At 46.2% G+C, this 23,362-nt stretch overlaps 2 protein-coding genes across 2 annotated transcripts in view; both read left to right on the forward strand.

Moving 5' to 3' along the window:
• Positions 1 to 10,727, forward strand: part of NCBP1 (nuclear cap binding protein subunit 1) — a 614,484-nt gene extending 603,757 nt beyond the window's left edge. Inside the window, exon 23 of the mRNA XM_085636602.1 lies at positions 10,008 to 10,727. Within this exon, the coding sequence (XP_085492728.1) occupies positions 10,008 to 10,121 (114 nt within the window). The 3' untranslated portion in view covers positions 10,122 to 10,727. The remainder of the gene's footprint in view (positions 1 to 10,007) is intronic.
• A 4,126-nt stretch (positions 10,728 to 14,853) lies between these two features.
• Positions 14,854 to 18,644, forward strand: LOC146866506 (uncharacterized). The gene is made up of 3 exons (XM_085640863.1): positions 14,854 to 14,971; positions 16,455 to 16,579; positions 18,326 to 18,644. The coding sequence occupies exons 1-3, from the start codon at positions 14,865 to 14,867 to the stop codon at positions 18,535 to 18,537; spliced, it is 444 nt and encodes a 147-aa protein (XP_085496989.1). The 5' UTR covers positions 14,854 to 14,864; the 3' UTR covers positions 18,538 to 18,644.
• Positions 18,645 to 23,362: the final 4,718 nt, after the last annotated feature.

Below are 23,362 nucleotides of genomic sequence, written 5' to 3' on the forward strand. Positions count from 1 at the left end.
GGCAGGCTACGTCCAATCCTGGATCTCAGGATCTTGAACCTTTTTCTGAAGCAGGAGAAGTTCAAGATGCTCACCCTTCCGCAGGTTCTTCAAGCGCTGCGACAGGAGGACTGGATGGTGTTGATCGACTTGCAGGATGCGTATTTCCACATCCCAATCCTGAAGTCGCACAGGAAGTATCTCCGTTTTACGGTAGGGTCGTAACATTATCAGTTTGCGGTTCTCCCGTTTGGTCTTACTACTGCACCTCGAGTCTTCACCAAGGTAATGGCAGTGGTGGCAGCCCATCTCAGAAGGTCGGGGATTCCAGTTTTCCCCTATCTGGACGACTGGCTGATCAAAGCGGAGTCGCCAGCGAAGGTGCTTCATCATCTGCAGGTTATAACTCAGCTGTTGTACAAATTGGGTTTCTCGATAAACGTGCCCAAATCTCACCTGGTGCCCTCTCAGCGCAACCTGTTCATAGGGACGGTACTGAACACTGTGTCGAGCTTTTCCACCTCCACAAAGGATTCTCGACATACAGGAAATGATTCCCTTGTTTTACAATGGAGCGGCCATTCCACTCCTGAAGGTCCTTCGTCTGCTCGGTCTGTTTGCTTCCTGCATTCTGTGGGTCAACCATGCACGCTGGCACATGAGGGCGCTCCAGTGGTGCCTCCGCAGGCAGTGATATCAGCACAACGGAGATCTCAGGGAGTCTGTGAGGATCTCCAGAGAAGCTGCAGCGGATCTGTCTTGGTGGAGCGTGGAGAGCAATCTGTCTCTAGGAAAGCCCTTCCATCTTCCTCCATCTGTGGCCACAGTGATAACGGACGCATCCACTTTAGGGTGGGGTGTGCATCTGGGGGATCTGGAGATCAAGGGTCTTTGGTCTCCAGGGGAAAGGTTGCTTCACATCAACCTTTTAGAGTTGCGGGCGATACGTTTGGCACTCAAGGCCTTCCTCCCTTCCCGGTCAGTCGGTTCAAGTTCTGACGGACAACAATACCGCGATGTGGTATGTCAACAAGCAGGGAGGAGTGGGGTCGCATTGTCTCTGCAGAGAGCCTCTGCGTCTCTGGTCCTGGGTTCAGGATCATCCGATTTTGTCTGATGGCAAATCATCTGGCCGGAGTTCTGAACGTGCGTGCAGACAGTCTCAGTCGGCAGTTCTCTGCCGACCACGAGTGGAGGCTCCATTCGGAGGTGGTTCGTCACGTCTTTCGGACGTGGGGAACTCCTCGGGTGGACCTGTTTGCCACTCACGAGAACGCTCACTGCCCGTCATTATGCAGTCTCCAGGATCCGATGCAGGGAGCTTTGGGGGGACGCATTTGTTGAGATGGGACTCACATCTCCTCCTTTATGCGTTTCCTCCCATATCCCCGATTCCTCGGGTTCTGAGGAAGATTCGCCAAGACCGGGCCCAAGTCATATTGATCGCCCCGGACTGGCCAAGAAGGGTGTGGTATACAGATCTTCTCCACCACTCCTCGTGCCCTCCGCTCAGTCTCCCTCTCAGGGCAGACCTCCTCTCGCAGGGGCAGGTTCTGCACCCCCACCTCCAGAGATTACACCTTCATGCCTGGAGATTGAACGGGGCAACCTGAATAATTTTTCTCTCCCGCCTGAAGTGGTGGACATGATTCTGTCTGCCAGGCGTCACTCCACCAAGTCTATCTATTCCTATAGGTGGTCCAAGTTTGTCCATTGGCGGGGAGAGAAGTCTATTGACCCTTTAAGGGCTCGTTTATCCAACATCCTTCAGTTTGCTCTCTCTCTAGCTCAGCAAGGTTTTGCTGTAGCTACTGTGAAGGGTTATTTATTGGCTTTGTCGGCATTCCTTTGCTTGCCGGATCAGCCGTCCTTGTTTAAATCACCTATTGTGTCACGGTTTATTAAGGGCCTTACCAACAATTTTCTGCCCACTCCATTTATTGTGCCTCAATGGGACTTGAATCTTGTCTTAACTTACTTGATGGGTTCTCCCTTTGAACCCTTGCACAAGTGCCCCTTAAGGCTATTGTCTATTAATACGGTTTTTCTCATTGCTATTACCTCAGCAAGAAGGGTAAGTGAGCTTCAAGCTCTGAGTTTGAAACCCCCGTTCTTGACCATTCATGCTGAAAGAATGGTACTCAGGACCAGGGCTGCTTTTCTGCCTAAGGTGGTAACTCCTTTCCATCTGGGCAGTCCATTACCCTTCCTACCTTCTATCCTCCCCCTCCCCCTCACCCTTCCAAGGAGGAGGAGCGGCTTCACCGCTTGGACCCTAAAAGGGCGGTGAGTTTTTACCTCGATAGAACTAAAGACTTTCGCGTAGATGACCAGCTCTTCGTGAGCTTCATTGGCTGCAGGAAAGGCGGAGCGGTGCACAAGCGCACCCTTTCCAGATGGATTATCTTGTGCAGCAAGATCTGTTACTCTTTGGCCAGTAAGGAACCTTCAGAGGGTATAAGGGCTCATTCTACCGGGGCTAAGTCTTCTACATCTGCCTTATCTAGAGGTGCTCCTGTGGAGGACATTTGTAGAGCGGCAACCTGGGCCTCCCTCCACACTTTCGCGAACCATTACTGCTTAGATTCCGAGGTGAGGAGGGACGGACACTTTGCACGTTCCGTCCTTCAGGACTTTTTGGTATAGAAGGGTGGACACCCTCCTCCAGGGGTGGGGACTGCTGTGGGACTCTATTCACAAGGTGAGGAATCCACTGGCAGATGTATCCATCAGAAGAACAAGTTACTTACCTTCGGTAACGCTTTTTCTGGTGGATACAGTATCTGCCTGTGGATTCCTCACTGACCCACCCGCCTCCCCGTTTGTCCACCTTTGTATACCTTCAATAGTAATTATGTGGTAAAAGCTTTCTGTTACTGTCAAAGGAAGTGTTATTTCTTTTGCTTTCCTGCATTGACTTAACACTGCGTGTGTTGGTTTGAATATTATGTACTGTGTATACTGTATATATATTGTTGTCGGTCCGTCCGTGTGCCTCGAAGGCACGGAAAAAAAGGGCGGAACTGACGTCATCACGCCAACGAGGCTCTCTTATGGCTCCAGTGACGTCAGCGTAGCAGCGTGCGGAGCCGTGCGATAGTGACGTTGTCCTCGTCGGCGTGGAGAGCTACGAAAAATTTCCGAATGTTGCTGGCGCAGGGGATATTCACAAGGTGAGGAATCCACAGGCAGATACTGTATCCACCAGAAAAAGCGTTACCGAAGGAAAGTAACTTGTTCGTTAGAGACATGTGTTAGTTATAGATACCTTACCGCTCCACCCATCCTCCCTGCTCTGCGAACTGATTTCTAGGGATAGGGGATCCCTTACAGGGCCCTAGTTCTGGTGCACCAGTGGTCAGTGTCTTCCATGGATCTGCGCTTCTGGTGTGGAAAGTAGTGTCGGAACTGATGTCAGTAGGCACTGCGTCATCGACCACCACCTACCTACACGCAGGGGTACTGCATAGAGAAAAACTCTCCGGATCCAGTCTCACGCCTGGGGGAAATTCTAAGGTAAGGAATCTATAACATATGTCTCTAACATATGTCATTACGTACACCACAGCTCCATAATGGCTTTACTAAATCCTGGGAAGTTTGGTAGCAAACATCTCAGCACATTAAACCCTTACTGTTGCCAGTGAGGGATTTGATGTAAAATGCACTTAGTGGACATCTTAGAGATGCCCCCAGAAAAACGACCAGCCCTGGTGTGGTTCTTGAATTGCTGCCCACCATTTGCCACCACCAGACTGGTTACTGGGCCCCTGGTAGAGGGCCTCCTCTCTCTGGATCCAGAAACAAAGCCCAGCCTGGGCAGAGGTGTCGTGCCTCCTCCCCGCGGATGGGCTGGGTCCATGAAGGGGAAGCTTCAAATGCCTGTCGCCTTTGCAAGATGTCCCTTCCTTTTGCTGCCCACAGCAACTGACTCCCACTGGTTCTGCCCCCTACTTTGGGCTGTAGAATTGTCAGAAAAACCAAGTTGGGAGGAAAGATGAGCACACCTTTGCCAACCCCACCCCTCTGGTGGGGGAAGCGAGGTAAGCACACATCTCAGTCTCCTCTATTTTGAAGATGAGGTGACCCAGGCAATTAGGAAGTGGCTCATGCCCCCCTCCCTCTGTGATCCTGACCTGGGATCTGGTGATCCCCGACCTCCCTCAAGCTTCAAGCAGACGCCTGCAGCCTCAACCTGAAGGGTCCCTGCGACCGGAGCTGGTGAGAAGACCCTGATGCCAAAAGACACCCTTGCACCTGCTGCCCCACGGCCTTGGGTGACCCAGCCAACGGTGTCCAGGAATCTCCCAAAAACATAACTTATCTCTCCAGCTGGTGTTCGCCTTCAGGAAGCCTCACGGCCAGAGCTAGCAGCATCTTTGCTGAACCGGAGATCTCTATTGAAATTCACAGGGTCCCCAACGTGGCCTTGGCACTCTGCACCTGTCTGCCCCAGCGCCGCTGGTGGTGCAGCTCCTGTGCTGATTGTTGGCCCCTGCAGTGCTCATCCCAAGCCCAGGAACCCCCCCCCCCCCCCCCCGCCAAATGGCCTGCTCGTAATCAGTCCTTAACTGAAGGCTCCCTTAGCCCCATTGGCTAACGTTAGGTCCCTGCACTCTGCACCTAGCTGCCACTGGTGGTTTCATTTTAGTGCCTACCTGAGCATTGGGTCTAAACCCCAAAAACTATTCTTGCAGGTTGTTTACTTACCTGCAAACCAATAACCTGCTTTTCTCCATATGAACCAATGTTGTGATGTTTTGTTCCTAAAAATGTTGTCAAGTTAAACTTTAGTATGAAAGAAAAGTAACTATATTGCAAACCTGAAAAAGTCTTACTTACCTTGTATTGTATGATCCACGGTGTGATATCTAGGCATACCACCCCGAGTAGTCAATGTATTCCAAAAGTAACGCAAAACTAATTTCCATGTAAGTTAAACTGTTTTTAAAGCATATACAAACCTGTAACAATTGCAAATCCATTCCCAATCTAATATCCTTGCAAAGTTTTACAGTAGAAAGTACATTTTGCCTACTTGTTGTAGGAAGCTGGCTTTGTCCAGGGAGTCCACAGTGGTATAGCAGAGGCTAAATTAGGTAAGTACTAACAGCTCTCTTTTTGGTGGTTTGGGCGAGCAGTTAGATTTATCCAGAGGGTGTATAAAGCATATATTGTATTCATTCAATCAAAGACTGATTACACACAGAGAAGGAATCCAGACCAATTGGGGCAGTATAAAAAAGGTGTAGTTGGATTTTATTTCTAGAACCAAGCAGGACTTGGTACAGTTTGGTAAAAAATACTTTCAATCATAGAGCATTATAGAAGTGTAATTGGGAATTAATTTGCAATTGTTACATGTTTGTATTGATTCAAAAAGAAGTTTAAATTACACAGTAATTACTTTGGATTACTTTCTCGTTAGTTCAGGTTTACATTGACTACTCGGGGGTGATATGCCTAGATATCACACCCTAGGCGTTGTCACTTACAGGTAAGTACAACAATTATCAGTTTAAATCATAGTTACTTTCTTTCCATACAAAACAGCAGTTCCAGCGCTTAGTACATTTTCGGCACAAAGACTCGTAACATTGGTTCCTATGAGAGAATAATGGTTATCCGTTTTACAGGTACGTAAATATCTTAAGAGTGGGAGTTTTTGGGGGTTAGGACCAAGGTCCAGGTGGGCCATCAGGTTGCACCACCAGCGGTACTGGGGTGGCTGGGTGCAGAGTCCCTTTGTTAGCCAATAGGGCTAAGGGGGCCTTCAGTCAGGGACTGCTTGCGAGCATGCCACTTGGCTGTGGGAGCAAAGCTCCTGGGGTAGAGATCAGCACTGCAGGGGCCAACATTCAACACAGGAGCTGCACCACCAGTGGCACAGGGGCAGCCTGGTGCAGAGTGCAAAGCCGATGTCGGGGTCCTATGGATATCAATGGAGATCTCCGGTTCAGCAAGGCTCGGGCAGGGAGGCTTCCTGAAGGCGTCTGCTGGTCGGAGAGGTATTCTTGGGAGATGCCTAGACACCGTCGGTTGAGCCACCCAAGGCTGTGGGGTGCAGGGATGTCTTTTAGCATCGGGTTCTTCTTACCAACTCCGGTCAGTGTTGGGGGAGGGGGGACCCTTCAGATTGAGGCTGCAGGTGTCTACTTCAAGCTTGAAAGAGGTCGGCGATCACCAGATCCCATATCTGGATCGCTGGGGAGACCTCCTCGTGGTTTGGGCCATTTGAACTCCAGCCATGGGAGTCTGGTGCAGAGTGGCTCAAAATTGCGGAGCCGCCTGGATTCGGCTTCTGTGGGTGAGTCTTTGTTGGGCAAATCCTGTGCTCACGGGAGATCGGTAAGGTGAGTGCAGGGCAGGTCCACCAGGCTCTGAGGGGCTGCTGGTTGCTGGACACGCTTAGGTCTTTGCTGTAGACAGGTTGGAGTTGGGACAGGCTGGTAGGGCTGGAGCCAAAGCAGCTGGTGTCCTCTTCTTCCTGGATTGGCACGGCTCTTCGGTCCTAGTTTTTTCTCCCTCGAATCTGAGGAGGCAAGGTTCAGATTTGCCCCTAAATAATACATTTAGGGGCCTTTAAAGGGGTGTGGAGGTCGGGACCCATTTGTCCCTTCCATGGGATAGGTACACCCCCTATTATGGGTCCCTTCCTTGGGTTGGGTACATCCCCTATTATGCCACAATCCACTGGGAGGAGTCATGAGCCTTTCCCTAGTTGGCTGGGTCCCCTCATCTTCAAGATGGAGGGGGACTGAGATGTGCCTAACCTAGTGTTCCCCACCTGAGGGATGGGGTTGGCAAAGGTGGGCACACCTCTCCTCCTAGCTTGGTTTTCCCGCCGATTCTCCCTCCGAGAGTGGGGGCAGAACCAGTAGGAGCCAGTTGCTGGGGGCAGGGACAGCTTACAAATGCGGCAGGCATTTGAAGCTTCCCCTTTGTGGATCCAGCCTGTTGTTGGGGAGGAGGCATGGCACCTCTGCCCAGGATTGGCTTTGTTTCTGGACCCAGAGGGTGGAGGCTCTCTACCCAGGGGTCCAGAAACTTCTCTGGTGGTGACAAATGGCGGGCAGCCTTTCAGGAACCACACTAGGGCTTGTTATTTTTCAGGGGGCATCTCTAAGATGCCCTCTGAGTGCATTTTGCATTGAATCCCACACTGGCATCAGTGTGGCTTTAATGTGCTGAGAGGTTTGCTACGAAACTTCCCTGGTTTTAGTAAAGCCATTATGGAGCTGTGTAGTTAGTAATGCCTTGTACCCTCACCTGAGGGCTAGTGTACCCTCTTCACGTTTCTCTGCAAGAGAACATGCAGCCTGCAGTGGCAGTGTGTGGGTGTTAAGGTACAGGACTTCTAAGGGTGGAGAAGTGTGGCTCACTGGTTAGAGGAGGCAGACCTGGAAGCAGAGATCAGCACGGGACCAGGGTTCAATTCCCGGCTCAGCTGGGTCTTGAGTCCATAAATGTCCATGGACTCAATAATTCTCGCTCCAGTGCATACTCGATTCATGGGTTCACACTCTGTGACTCTGGGCAATAGCTTGCTTAATCTCCTCATGGGCCCCTCGCGGCGGGATGCCTGGCTTTCACCTTGCGGATGCCCTGCCGGGTTATCTCACAGGGGAATACCAGGACGGGTTCCCTAAGCAAGCGCTTAGAGACCGCTTGGTGATTTGCGCTATATAAATTCCTGCACATTTACATTTAAATTTACAATAGGTGCTCAGGAAGATAAATTACAACCGGACTCAAACCATTCTTGTGGCTCCAGATTGGGCACGAAGAGTCTGGTATTCCGACTTACTGAGCATGGCCATTGATCCTCCAATCAGACTGCCACTTCGGAAGGATCCTCTGTAGCAGCAGCAGGGGACGGTTCTTAACCCGAACGTGTCCTGTCTCCTCCTCCTTGCGTGGGGATTGAGCAGTGGCAGTTGACCGATTTAGACCATCCACTCAAAGTATGTGATGTCATCTTGATAGCCAGGTGTCCCTCCTCTAAAACGGTATATGCCTGTAGATGGAACAAATTTGTGACATGGTGCACAGCAAAAGCGGTTGATCCCCTTTCTGCCCCTCTTTCAGAAGTTCTGTTGTACATACTTTGGGCACCCTTAAGGGTGATCTTTCTGCTAGCTCTGCCTTTCTGAGACTTCCAGATCAGCCCCTTTGTTTCAAATCCCCCATTGTCAATAGGTTTCATAAGGGCCTTACTTGTTTCCTCCGTCTCCTTTCATAATGCCCGAATGAGATTTACATTTGGTTTTGACTTTTCTTACATGTGCTCGCTTAGAGCTTATTCAGAATTGCCCCCTCAGGCTTCTTAAGACTGCTTTCCTCATTGCCATCAACTCTGCTCGCAGAGTTAGTGAGCTCCAATGACTGTCTTCCAAGCCTTCCTATCTGTCCATCCCAATAAAGTGGTTCATCGAACAAAAGCTTTGTTCCTCTCTAAAGTGGTCACGCCCTTTCATGTGAGATAATCCATTACTTTGTCCACCTTTTTCCCACCCCCTCATCCCTCCAAGGATGAGGAGAGACCTCACAGCCTGGTTCCTAAACGGGCGTTATCTTTTTATATTGATTGTACCAAAGACTTCTGGGTGGACGATCAACTCTTCATTGGCTATGTGGGTGCCAAGAAAGGTCCACAATACAGAAAAGGACCATCTCTCAATGGGTTGTCTTCTTCATTAAATTGTGCTATGCATTGGCAAAGAAGGAACCTCCTGTGGGTTAACGTGCTCACTGTACTAGAGCAACAGCAGCAACCACTGTATTAGCACTCGGAGTCCCAGTCCTGGATATCTGTCAGGCGGCAACTTGGGCATCCCTGTGCACGTTTACCAGACCCTACTGCCTGGACAGCCAAGTCTGGAGGGACAGATGCTTTGCCCGTTCAGTCCTCCAGGACTTCCTTGTGTAATCTTGGTTCCCAGACCCTCCTCTGGGGTTGGTATTGCTGGGGTATCTATTCTAAGGTAAGGAATCTACAACTAGAAGTCTCTTTCAGATGAACAAGTTACTTACCTTCGGTAACGATGTATCCTGTAGACATATTCTTGTTGTAGTTTCCTTACCTCCCCGCTTTGTGAACTGATTTCTAGGAATAAGGACTCCCCTAAAGGGCCCTAGTTTTGTCGCACCAATGTCAATTTCTTTTGTGGCTATGCTCTACTGGTTTGGAAAGTCGTGTTAGGAACTGACGTCAGTGCACCCAGGCGGCATCTACAAAGGTCCTGCAACGTCATTCCGGCGTGCACCACAACAGACGTGGAGCCAACCAACACCACCTACCGAAGAGTAGGGGTACTACTCATGAAAAATCGCAGGATCCGGACTGATGCCTGGGGGATATTTAAAATGTAAGGAATCTACAACTAGAATATGCCTCTACCAGATAAATCGTTTCTGAAGGTAAGTAACGGATTCATCAGTAAAACTGAATGTTAATGGAAAAGGTTTTGGACATTTCCATGAGAAATTTCCTGTCTGTAAATGGTTGTGTGCTACCACATCATGCTTTGGTAATATATTAAAAGTGAATGTTTACACATGAACTGAGAAACACTCCCACCCCTGTCCAGATGGCAGTGCTGGGTGAACTAAGAGGCAAGTCCTGCGTACCCTATATGTGGGTAAATTCTAATTATACATGGAGCAAACGTTTGGACTATTTAATCGAACAAAAGAGGGTTTTTTTTTATACAGCAGAAATGATTAACTCCTATATTTGAAGGTGCTCTCAAATGTGATTAGGAAGAAAAAGGCGCTTCTGTAAAATAAAATATTTGCCTAGGATCACACAACTTAAAAACAGTTTATGGGTCAAGTACGTTACAGTTAGGTTGAGTAGATTATTCAAGTTACTAACTAGACCTGCAGGTATAGTGAAATTTTTATGATTTTCCTAGGCCTGAATGCTTACATGATGAGAACAGCAAAGGAAAAACACATTGAGCTTAATAGTTGTGATCTGTTTTGTCATGGGCTAAAAGCTAACCAGTCTTTGTGTTTATCCACAGCATTACAAAATAATTCATCATTACATGGTCACGTTGGAGAGTCTTTTGTTTACTGCTGAACTGGATCCTCACATCTTGGGAGTTTTCCAGCAATTCTGTGCTCTGCAAGCTTGATATTTATTTTCTGAGTGATGACCGATAACTTTGAACTCTAAAGGAATTGCCTGATTAACAGGAAGACACTTTTACAATTTGTGATTGCCTCTTGTACCCCCATTTTATACCAAAAGAAGCAAGTACATTGCGTGGAAAAACATTTTAGCATCATATGGCTAATAACTTAAGCGTCCTCTGTAAACTGGTAGTAGCAGATTGCTGACATCTGTCTGCAGACTATCTCTTTTTAATGGTTGTCTTATGACTACATCGAAGTTTTTCTTCTGTTCCCTTGTTCTGCTTTGTGTTTTTTTTTACATTGTGCAGATAGGATTTTTTTTTTTATTCCTTAAGCAACAAACTAAAACCTCACCTCATCTAAAATAAAGTTAAAGAAGAAAGATATCGGATGGAAAAAGAACTGAACTGCTACTTTTCGCTGAACAGATCTAAAACTTTGTCGTTGGCCACCAAATATAGTTCAACATGGACACTTGAAAAGCGAAGTGCAGAGGTTACAAAAGTATAACTGATGTTTTGATTTGGGTTAGTTTTTTAATCACCAGACTGTTTATGTTCGCAATTTGGCTAAAATGGTTGAAATACAAAAAATGTTTTTTAAAATCATTGTGTGCTGTCTTACTTTTTGGTTAATAAATTATTAGTGCCATTATTCCTATTGTAAAACCCTTACTGAATTCCCCTTGATTATTTCCCAGCCTCTGATACAAATACTGAATGTACTATTCTCTCTGTGGGGGTTGTCTGTGATTCCTGCTAAGCAAAGTCATGGTCAGTTTAGTCAGTGTGTAACTTTCTGATGGATACTTATAACTGCAGATACCTCACCTGGAGAATATCCTCTGAGGTTAGACTGGGTCTGTAAAACTCAAAGCAGTAATCCTTTGTGCAGATGGGTGGCGTCATGTGCCTCCATGCCAATGTCGTGCTGCTCTAGAAGTGACGAGCGTGTGCATATAAGCGCCACCCAAGCGCACTGATGTCAGTTCCTTTCTGTGCCATCAGATGCGGATCTGGAGCTACTCCTTAGTCTTCATTACTTTTCTCAGCAGAAATTTTCACATTTTGTCCTGTGTGCAATAGACTATGCCCCCTTCCAAGACAGCAGGGTTCAAACCGTGCAGGCACTGTCTCAAACAGATGTCTGTGACAAACCCTCACATGGTATAGCTGTTGGGTGTGGCTGGGAACACAACTCCGGGTACTCAAAACGCTGTCCCAGATGAATCTAAAGGCCATCTGGGAAAGCAAGGCAAAGCTTTACATTGCTGAACATTGGAAGACCTGACACTGTGACAGGTTGAGGTCGAAATAAAAGTCCTGCTCCAGCTGCAGACATTTGTCACGGTTGAAAGCTTCAGGTAAGTTCAAAAAGAGGCATAATACATCAAAGCTAGGAATCTTCTGCTTCCTGCTACTCTGGAACTCCAAAGAGGGTATAAACATGCCTCTCGGTCTTGCTACCAATCCCCATTTGAGCAGATTCTGAGCTTGATCCAAAAGAATCCTGAATTTTCAGGTTTGCCAGTGACTATGTAGAAAGGTGAAAGTTTTAAGGAGGCCATGCTATAGATTTCTGGTGCTTCAGCACGTCTCTGGCACATCTTCTAGCTCCAAGGATCGCAGGGACCTCCAGTTAAACATCCAACGGTGAGTTTACCCTCAGTGCAGTCTGTGCTCCTCAAACACTCTTTAGGTTCAGCACCGGCACCAGGGCTGATTTAGGTTAGTGTTCTACCCACTCCCTTGCTTCCTTTCACATCGACGCCAGTATTGAAGCTGGCGGAAGATTCGCACCCCATTGCACTCTCGCTCTCAGACGCTGAGAATCAACCCAGACTGAGGCTGCATTCTGAAGCCACTAGAGCACAGCCAGCCGGCAACCCCTTTTACTTTTTGCATGCAGTATAGTTAAGACATTACACAGTCTTTTTGCCACTGAATCAGACATTGACAATTTCGGTGAAGGAGTTGATTTTGTCCACCAATGTGGAATGAGGAACTGTTAGGTCAGTGGCCTGGATACCTCCCCAGACACTGGCCTTGTTTCTCCTCACAGCTCTGCCACTGAAGAAAGTCCCTCCTTCGCTGCTGTTGTATGGAGGGTGGCAGAAATATGGATCTACAACTAGCTTCTAAGGAGTTGAAGACTGATGTTGCTCTCGTCTAGGCAAGCACCAACAGAACCTCTATTGTCCTTTACCAAAGCCCTCAAGAATACCCTCTTGGCCAACAGTCAAACCCACATGCCAGAGAGCTTGATGGTACAAATGTCCAACAGTAAAGTAAATCCCAAAACCTTCCCCAAAGCACTACCTGATAGTGAGTCGAAATTGATAGAGGCCTTTGGCAAGCGCATCTTCTCATCTACAAGCCTTGCTCTACGGTCTGTAAATGCCAGTTGACTTATATTCTGCTGCTCCCATGTGCTACAAGACACAGTGTCCCAAGTTCTACACGCAGTTGTGGAGGATCTTCAACATCCCTGACCCCGGTTATCCAAAATAGCCACAGTGCAGCACAATTTATGATGTGATCTGCTCTAGTTTAAACATGACCGACTGCTTAGTTTGGGCAATTGACTGGAGTATGGCACATCGCACCCCATGAATGAGGTTGGCCTTCTTTTCCGAAGAATTTCCAAGCATCTCTAAAGGGCATTCCTTTTGATCACCTATTTGGGAGTTAGCAGACTTTGATCCAGAACGTATTAAAGAAAGCAGACACGCAGAACGTTGCTTGGGCGTGCCTGCCTCCACCAGACAGTTCAATCAGCAATTTTGTCCCCTCCAAGGTTACAGTAGGGGTTTCCAGTATTGCCGACATCAGACCCCACCGCCAACCCAAGGGGTTTCACAACCCTTTCATGGCTGCTGCCACAGTTCTCAAAGACTGTGCCAGTGGCATCACAGACAGCATACAGATCTGTCTTCCACCCCTCCTGCTGCTGCAGCCACAAAACCTCTTTAGTGTATCTTTCACGCACACTGCTACCCTGTCAGGTGCAGGATCCAGCATTTCCTCCAAGAGTGGCAAGCAATCGTATCTAACCCTGGGCGTAGTTCGCGTAGTCGCACTACGCGAAGATGGTTTTGCGCTACGCTTAGCTTCGTGAGCGTGCGTAGTTGCTTGGGGCGCCCGTTCACGATGCTTTTTTCTTCGGGAGCGCGGTGTGCGTGTTCGGGGAGCTGTTTGCATGCTCAGGGGATAATATCTCGCGATCTTACCTATGCGGACGCCAATGGGCGCGGCTTTCTTGTTTTTCAATTGTCCTGCCCGCTATGCCTTATTTCCTGTTCCGGGTCACGTATAGCGTGTTCGCGATGCGCATGTCGTGTTCGGGAGCGCATTTTACTTGTTCGCGACAATTATTGCATGTTCGTGAGAAATATCGTGCAAACTTGCCCACGGGGTCGCGAATGGGCGCAGCCATCTTGTTTTTCACTCTATGCTATGGTTCTGGGCCTACTTTTCTATCCTCCCTTAATCTTTGGTAATCTTAAGTATTTAAAACATTTTTTCTGACTTTTTTTTAGTTATCATCTATCTCTCTTTCCCTAAGTTTATATTTTGCATTTTATTTCTACTTTTACTGTGTTTTTTTACTTTTATTACTTCTTTCTTACTTCTTCCCCCTAACTTTTTTTTCCCTTCCAACTTTTCTTTTCCACCTCCCACCCACCCCAGAACCATGGCCAAGGGCATGTCGTCTAGCTCTAGCGCATCAAAGGGCAAGGAGCCTGCGCCCAAGAGCCGCCTGCCTTGCGGCAGAATGCGTCCTGCAGAGGTGCAGGCCCGGCAACTTTTTGGTGAGGCGGAGGTAGCCGCCCTTGTTTTTTTCATCCAGCGCCACCTCCTCTTGACATTGGCAGCAGGCGGCAGGCCCGGCTCCGGGTATGCTACACAGGAGCATCACCGTCGGGCGAAGGTGCGCCAGGCAGTGTTCCGGTGCTCAAGGGTCCGGCGCACCCATAATCAGCTGGCCCACCGGTGGTCTGACATCCTGGACCGGGAGCAGGACCTCTGGGACCTGCTAGGTGTCGAGGTCGTTGGGCTTGGTGAGTTACTTATTGTGTATAAATTACATTTTTGACGAATAACAGGATTACTGCTGCGTGCTAACGCGCTGCTGGTAAATTACGTTTCAAAATCTTCTGTGATTGTAGGACCCAGGTGCTCGGTGTTACTCTTGTTTGCAACTTTGCGCTAGCTTGGGCTGATTAATGTAAGTTTATTTTAGAGAACTGAAGTTAGGTAATGCTATTGCTAGAGAAACTCATTCCATTGTCCTCCTGTGAAATAGTGGTGGATGGATATTGGATATTAGGTTTAGTTAGTATTAGTTAATAATTGAGATCAGATGCAACCAACCCACAATTTGGTGTATGCACAAATTTATGCATGTGTCCTCCATCTCATCTATGCATTTGATGGCTAAAAAAAATGGAAATGCAGACTTGGTGAACAATTGGCCCGTCTGGAATAGGTGGTCTAGGTCAGGTGGTACTTACTAGGCTTTGTTAGTATTTGTAATCAGAATGATTATGCAACACTGGAGTGTTCATAAATAAGTAGACGATCCGTGAATCCAGCAAGCAGCCCAGTAGTCGATCCATCTGATTAGATAGGTCAATTGTATTGCAATTGTTGTTTCCTAAAATGTTTTTTGACTTATTTTTCCAAATGATTTTTGTTTTACAGCACTTCTTAATGTTTTTCTCTTTGTTTATTATATCTTACATGAACATCAGCACCACCCAGGGGCAAGATGACAGGGTCCGAGTCGGCGGGACAACATCAACCAGGAGAGGACCACTCCTCTACCGAGGCTCCTGCTGCTGGCCCCAGTAAGTCCTCCAGTGGTTAATATTAACAATTATATTTCCCTAACTTTTACTCCATCTTTTTTTTCCGAACTATAAACTATGGTTCCACTTTCTAATTCTATTTTTTACAAAAGCTTCTTTGACCTTGACTATCTGTTTCCAAATTCTGGTTATCCCTGCCTCTAATTAAGTTCCTTCTAACTGCCTCTGCTATGACTCTCTGTACTACTACTATTATTATTCTGTCTGTAGCTAAGCTTGCACAGTTGGCCACTCTTTATTAAAGGTTTTCTTTTGAATAATAAAACTCAGCTTGAGCAATAGCTCTAGCCACTGTGTCCTGTCCTTTGGGTAGTCCTCTTCTAGTCTTCTTAATGTTGAGGCTTTGACAATTCCCACAAACAAAATGCCCAACTAGATATTTGACTAGCATTTTGGATCGGATAGTACATACTACTACTGTTGTAGTGATTCTGCAGAGCCACATACAGAACTATGCACAACAAAATAGGATGTTTGTGATGGGAGGTTGGACCTTACTCGTCACACCTCAGTCAGAAGAACCCACGATCCCCTGACCGACTAGCTATAGTGTCTCACATTAGGTCCCACTCCCGACCCCCCCCACACGAAGAAGATACACAATGATGATGACTGAGACAGACAACCCAGAACATAACACCCTTTTGCTCACTCACTTGTGTAAGTCCACCACACCAAATACTACAGAGTCTATGTGTAAGTTCAAAAGGTTTATTTGAAATAAGTAACAAGCTCTGTACGTCGTTATATGAAATTTTACTACAGTCATCGTCAACAGCAAAAAGCAGAAGATTAAAACAGTAAACATTTACAAGTGCAGGACAACAAAAACAAGACAAAAGATCTGTGTGAATTCTGGAAGACCCCTCACCGTAGAACGTAGAAATACTGGTTACATCATGCATCATAAGCTCTGCAAATCTACCGCCTGTTATATGAGAAAAATGCTCCGCGTTAGATAGTATACTGCAATAATGCAAGCATTTCCTAGTCATGGCAAAAAGTGTAACATGTACATGTGATGGCTAAGCAATACGGACTAACCAAACTCCTTAACCTCTTCAATGCCCGTGACGAGCTGGTCTCGTCATGGGCCGCGGTTGCGCTGTGCCCATGACGAGACCAGCTCGTCACAAACTCCGCCCGCTAATGAAACGGCCGGCACAGGGCGGGGAAAGGGGCGGGCACTGAAGGGGTTAACAAAGTGGCTTGTTTTTCAACCTCTTCACTTGTATGCAACCGTCATGTGGCCTCAAGGGCGTCTACTGCACATGTCAATAAGAGTAGAGAAGGACTAGATGACCCTAGGGACCATATAACACTACTAGTGTCTGTCTACTGACTGTACTACTCTAGTGCTGATGTATGTTGTATTAACTTTTTTTTCAATCTTCCAAGTGAAACACTAATAAAATAGGGGGGAGGTTTCCAGGCATCTAAAAATGTGTAATGTTTTTTCTAGGCATACTACCAACCACCAGTGCTGGCGGGGCAAGCGGCGGCGATGCGGCCATTCCGGAGGGTGCGGGAGAACAGGCGGCACCTGCAGGAGCTACAGGGGGGAGCCAGCAGCATTGGCGGGCGGTGGTAAGTTATATTCATTACTTCTTGACCTTACTACTAGATGGAAGTGTGTTCACTACTTCACTCACTGTACTGTGCGACTTATTAAGTTGTCGTGAACATTATACAATGGTTGAAGAAGACACCCTTTACTTCGCATTAGCAGCGTGAGTTGAGTAACCAATGGCCTCTTCTATCAGACTCCAACTCAGCTGTGAAGGTTTTATGGAGAAGACAAACTCAGATCAGATGACCTTGATGGATGTGTTGAACAAAGAGGGAAAGAAGGGTGGAAGGACGGGCGAGATAATATGACTGACTGGCAGAGAAGGATATGTTGAAAGCATGCATAGGTGGCGGATAGTAATCAGATCAGATGCATGGGTTGTTGAAAGATGGGTGGAAGGTGAAAGAGGATGCCTGTCTGGGTGGGCGACACAGTATGGGTGATAGTACTAGATAGCAAGAATCAGCGGTGTTTGGTTCAAACTCAAAGCCAAGGCAAGCAAGGAAGGAGCGGATGCATGGGTGGTTGTTGGTGAAACCAACTAAGGTTTGTTAAGAGATATATAAAAAAGATTAGACATTTACTTTAATGGATGTATGCCTGGATGTACTATCATCAATAGACAGCATAGGTGGAGACTGTCATTGGACAGTCTTACTTTGAAGAAACTGTAAAAAACTGCGCTAGAGTAGCAAAGCGGAGGGGAATAGCAGTATTATTTACGGAATATATATATATATATATATATATATATATATATATATATATATATATATATATATATATATATATATATATATATATATATATATATATATAATCAAGCCGAAGCGCCTTCCTCCGACTCCGAGGACCACTCCCTACCTATGTTAATGTATTTTCGATTGTGTCAGCCAGCCTGCAAAGGGTGGCCTATCTGTTGGTTACACAATCAATGAAAGCAAAGTACCCTATGCAGTAGCGGTCGGTGGTGGGAGTGCTGGCGGGCGGTGACATGGGGAGGGTCAGGGTGGGTGGTAAGTAAACTATGTATTACAGCCAAATACAGGTAAGTAAACATAAAAATAAATAAAATTATTTTCATTGTGCGCACTGCACCGCCAAATGCAGTGCGTGCAACAAAATTTGTTTTATTTATTTATATGTATTGTTTAAATACCTGTGATTGTCCGTAATCCATAGTTTACTACCCCCACCCTGCACCTTCCCACGTCACCGCCCCGTAGCACTCCCACCACCGACCGCTACTGACCCGATGTCGTATTACCATCTATAATATAAGCAATGATCATTGGATCCGATAAATAATCAGCCTTTTTGTAGTACCCAGGGCAGGGTGAAAGTATGGCCAGTGCCACCCGTAATACAAAAATATGAGCTTCCCCACCTGCAGACGGTAGTAGTAAATAAAACTAACGTGAGTCTGCATCATGTGACTCATATCTGTTTCTCTTGGGTGCAAGCTTAGCTGATTGAGCTGGAATGCCGGCTACAACAAGGTTATGTAATTTCACTAAACTAGAGATAAGAAGTAGAACAAGACGACTGGTGTGTACTGGAGTACATAGTGCTAGTATAAAGTCGGAATCTCCCACAAATGTTAGACTCCGAGGAGGTAGGAGCATAGAGACTTACAGCAAAATCACAAATGTTATGTACTGTGCTTGCTATTGATACCGTGCCACTATGTGTTGAATTAATTTTGTGTTTCTGTTTTGCTAAGAGTATTGGTTACAACATGTTCTTTTTCTTTCTTGATATAGATACTCCTTCCCAATCAAAACCTACGAGGAAGGAGTTGGCAGCTAGGGCCCGGCGCCGTAAACTGGAGGCCATTTGCGAGGAATATCGGCGGCTGGTGGTTCAGGCGGAGGAGGAAGAGGAGGCGGCTGCAGCCGCCTCCAATATCCCGGGCCCCATTCAAGCCCTGCCTCCAGTTTTACAGCGCCGTGGTCCGCCGTGCCTCTATATGTAGCACTGCTGCCCCCCCACCCTGTATGTAATTGCAGGGCATTTCGCCGCCAGATGCTCTGCCGGATGGCCCGCTTGGAGGAGCACCTAGAGGATCGTGTCAAAATCCTTGTGGACAAACACCTGAAAGCCTGCCGACTTTAGGACCTTGTCAATTTGCCCCTTTTTTAATTCCGTTTGTTGGTGGGTGGGTTTTGGGTGTTGGGGTTTAACTTTGTTACAGACATTTTGGACTTTGACTTTTGGACATTGGTTGGGGTTAGGGAGGGGGGTGGGTCAGGTCCGAGTGGGATAGTTATTTTTGTTAGGGTATATTAAATTATAGATTATTTACTAAAACACACAATGTTAATGTTTTGTGGTGGGTTACTGTTTTACTAATTCAATTTACGTCACATGGTTTGTTACTTTGTTTCCTTGCTGCTGCATGCCCGCAGCCAGTGTTTGATTTAAATGATCTGCCGATTTTGTAACACACAGATAGATGCGGTACCCCTCACTGAGTTATTTTATTTGTCATACTAGTACTGTCAGTCTCTCCTCCTAGTCCATTATACCTCCCACCAAACGTATCTTAACTGTGATTGATGATGATGAAGTTCGGCACAGTGATGACTGCATGGTTGGTTTCCCAAATGAATGGAGAAGATGCCATTATTGTGGTGGTGGTAGTAGTAGACACTGGCAATAGCATTTGAAGAAAGAGAAAGTCACTTGACTGAGAGAGACTGTGGGAGGAGTAGTAGAGCAAAGTAAAGTACAGCATGGGTGGGCAAGCAGAAGAAGATCCTTGCCCTGCCTTAGTTGAAATTCAATTAGTGTTGCTTTCACCACATCTGTCCCAGCAAGCGTGTGATCAATTGTTGGTGTACATTTAATGTAGTCACATCACACCTCAATATAAATCACACAGCCCGGGGGAAGAGGGTTAGGGATTGATGAATGGATGGGAAGGGGGGTTTGGGGAAAGGTTTGACAAAGAAAAACAGACAGTATGCATGGACACAACAAAAGTAAAACACAATCTTGGAAGACGACCATGATCCATTATCAAAGAAATCTATAAAGTGAGAGAAAGGAAATGCATGCATGATGATGAAGAGAACTTGATGGTTAATGAGTTGTACTTACTAACTACTACTACACAATTAGACTGTACAGGGCAGAAATTATTAATATGAAATTTGCCTTGCCTGTCTGCCCTCAGAGCGAACCAAATTACATGCTGTACCGGGCTTACTTTTATTTTTCAAGCTAGCAAAGGAAATGAAAAAATAGTTGTACGGATCAATTACCAAATAAACCACAACACACAGTCGTAATGATTGAAGAGAAAAAAGGAATCAAATAAATTTAATGACGATTGATACTAAAGTTACTGTATTATCCTGGTCCAAATGTGGAGTTGCATCATTCTCGTCATTTATCTTGGTCCTCCCTTCCATGGACACTCCGCACATTAATCTTGGGTACCACTGCCTGCCTGATGCGGATTGGTAAGGTAAGTGTGAGTTGTTTCTCCCACTATAGCACAGGGTAAAGGCTGGCTTGTAAGTGTAAATGGAAAAACAAAAGGGGTATTGAAAAATAACTGAATTAAAAAAAATAAACTCAATTACAGTGGAGTGCAAGAAGAGAAGACCAGACTCTTGAGAGAACACTTTCAGACTGAGGCGGCTTGGATACATAGTGTCTACTCTACAGCATTAAGCTACAACAACGGGACAGTAGCCAGCACAGAACAGGCCAACCACGGCACAGGCCAGGCACCCTACCCCCATTTACCTTAAATTTTGACAGAGCCAGACAAAAGGCATATGCACTGCTGAGTGAACGCCAGACACGGACGGGATATCGGTGAGTCCGAGTTTTTTCCTGCTTTTCTAAAAACAGAGGGGGCTTCGTACAAAGCGGTTTAGACCATAGGTGAAGGGAGACCTGTGAGAGTAAACGTGACTCGGTCGGGGGGAATTCCTCGTTCCAAAGGGGTACGCACAGGCCGGTCACGGAAACAAACTGTCTAGAAATCTTAACTATGAGCTTGGCATTTCTAAAAATATAAATAGACATATTAAGTACGAGCCATACAGCAGATATTAAAAGTCGCATTATAATCGAGACACGGAAGGGACTATACCCCACATAACGGGCAGTTTTTTCAAAACCAGCGCCTCCTCTGACACAAGCAGGACCCCCGCTAATCCTGGCTAAGCAGTAATTACACTTGAAAAAGATACAACAAAGCAAAAGGGAATTCTATACTTGTTTCCTCCATATAACTATCAACTGAACTCTCTTGATTCATGTCCTCTGTGTCTTTCACTGTGTGTTTACAGACTCATGACAGGAGTCGAGGGGATGAGCCCTGAACAAGCGACCGCTGTTACATGCACACAAGCCCGAGGGTAAAGGTATGCCCACGATGGGCGACATCCCGGTAAATATTTTGGGCTACATGGGTTTCGGAAGGATACACACAGCTATGGGTGTCTGTGAACCAGAAGTCAAATATTTTAGATGTGTGTTGTTTGTCTGTCTCTTTTCCAACAGAACTGCTTTTAACTGATCAAGCAAGGCTATAGGGTGAAACGATAATACCCCACGCCCTGAAGAAGTTGCCGTGAGTTTTTTCTATTGGCAACGAAACATGTCGGCATTTTTATACATGAGTGGCCACACAGCACAGAATAAAAAGTAGAAAGCGAGTGTGAACCAACTCAAATCTGTGTACATACACTGTGGGGTTTATTACGGTGCACGGTTCTCTGCACTACTTCTCTTTCTCTTGCTTTATACACACTAGCAATCTTTACGCGTTTTGTCTAAACCTTCCCATACACATTTCCTTTCTACGGAGTGGTGGCAGCTGATGATGAGATCTTGAGGTAGCAGGCGAGTACCTTCCTGCTTTATCCTCCCTGGTGTGGCTACCGTGAGGCCCCATCACTCCTTTCCCACACTTTTTTTCACACGGGGGTGGTTTAACACATCACTATTGTTGGTTAAAGAGACAACTTTTTATTATCTCGTTTGAATACTCTCCCTTTCTTTGAAATAGTGAGTCATACCTTAAAGTAGCAATGATGATATTGTAACACTTGCTCCTAAGTTTGTCTAAAAAAATATATATGACAACTACAATGGCTATATGAATCAAATGCTCACTTTGGGAACAGGTCCTTTATTGTATACAATATGCACTGCAGCAACCTAGCATTTTCCAAATTAAGTGACTAAATCAATGCGCCACTGTCCCTCATACCACTACACTCTACTCCAGTCCACACCACTACACGGACATGTAGCCTAGGTCTGCTGTGGTTCTTGTTGAAACTGTTTACCTTTTAAGGCAGTCCATGAAACGCAGTTATTCCATCAATTATCTCCGATCCAACTGACTGTGTGCAAAGATAGTATGGTCAGCATCATGACCGTGTGCGTGTTCTCCAACACCAACTCAGTCTGTAGTGACTAAGTTTATAATATATTCCATATTACAAAATTGCAACGGATATTGGCCTGCACCTGCAGTAGTAGGAGTACGATGTGGGTATTAAACAACAAGGAAACCTTGACTGTCACCTGAGTCACTTTTACTTTGTAAATAAACTAGTATAGTTAAACTTCATGCACATTCACTCGTAGTCAGCAAGCATCCAATGCAATGCATGCCATCATTCATAATAATCATTACCTGTTTTGCTCTTCTCTTTGGCAGTCAGATCAGATACCTAGCCTTCTGACCGTGATGCGTTTCGGCTTGGAAACAAAACGGAAGATAACTAGTCACGTTTCACTTCTTATGGAGGGACTGTTAGAGGCAACATGTATTGTACTATTCTCCATCCAATTTCTGGCTTGCTTGAAATGTATTTAGGGAGAGTAAGGAAGATGGAGCAGGACTCTGAGGAGTGGAGTGGACAGTTATACACAGACGTGCAACTCCAATAGGGAAATAAAAAGAGTAGACGGTGTTGATGGATTTGTTGTGATTAGATTTGAACCAGGAAAACAGATACACACACAAAGGAAGATCAATTTGAAAGCCTAGTTGTCAGGGAAGAGGAGCTCCTCCTCAAACTCTGGTAGTTCGGACAGAAGTACGTCATGTAACTCACTACTTATGTCATCAAAGTCGCTCTCCTCTTTCTGCTGTGATTCATGTATTTTGTACTCCGGTGGTATAAAGTGCCGATTCATTTTGATCATGGTTGACCTCTCCACGCCTTTGAGCGAGACTGGTCCTTTTCACAGTAACAATGGCACCAGCAGCACTGAAAACACGCTCTGAAGAGACACTTGCAACAGGGCAAGCCACATACTTTATCGCCAGCTTGCTGAGCACTGGCCATTGGCTTCTTTTCCCATACCAATACACCAATGGGGTTTGCTCCATGAAGACCTCTGTTGTGTCATCCAGATAGGCATGAACCATCCGCTCAATGTTGATTTGCTTGGTCTCTTTTGCCTTTGCATCAGTAATGGACGTACAAAACCCTTTCCGTAGAAACCTATCACCGGCCGTTTTTTTTAAATGTGGGTGATGATCCTGTTGGCGCTGTTGTAGATGTTATTGCTGGTAGTGTTGGTGACTGCTGGGAGGCAAACGCACTGCTCTCGGGCTCTGAAGTAGAACTTTACTCTGGGTGCCCTGTAGTACTTTTTCTGGCCTGGGGTGGCGGGCCTCTAAGATCCGTTTGTTTTCAAAGTCAGTGGCTTCCTCAGCTAGCCAAGTTTTGTACTTGGCAACATCCACTTCTGAAAAAGGAATTACTTCATTACTGCTCAGCAATAATTTGTAACGTTGATCCAGAATTGAGGCAGTAATG

This window comes from Triturus cristatus, chromosome 2_1 (genome assembly GCF_964204655.1).
Source record: "Triturus cristatus chromosome 2_1, aTriCri1.1, whole genome shotgun sequence".
Classification (NCBI taxonomy): Eukaryota; Metazoa; Chordata; class Amphibia; order Caudata; family Salamandridae; genus Triturus; species Triturus cristatus.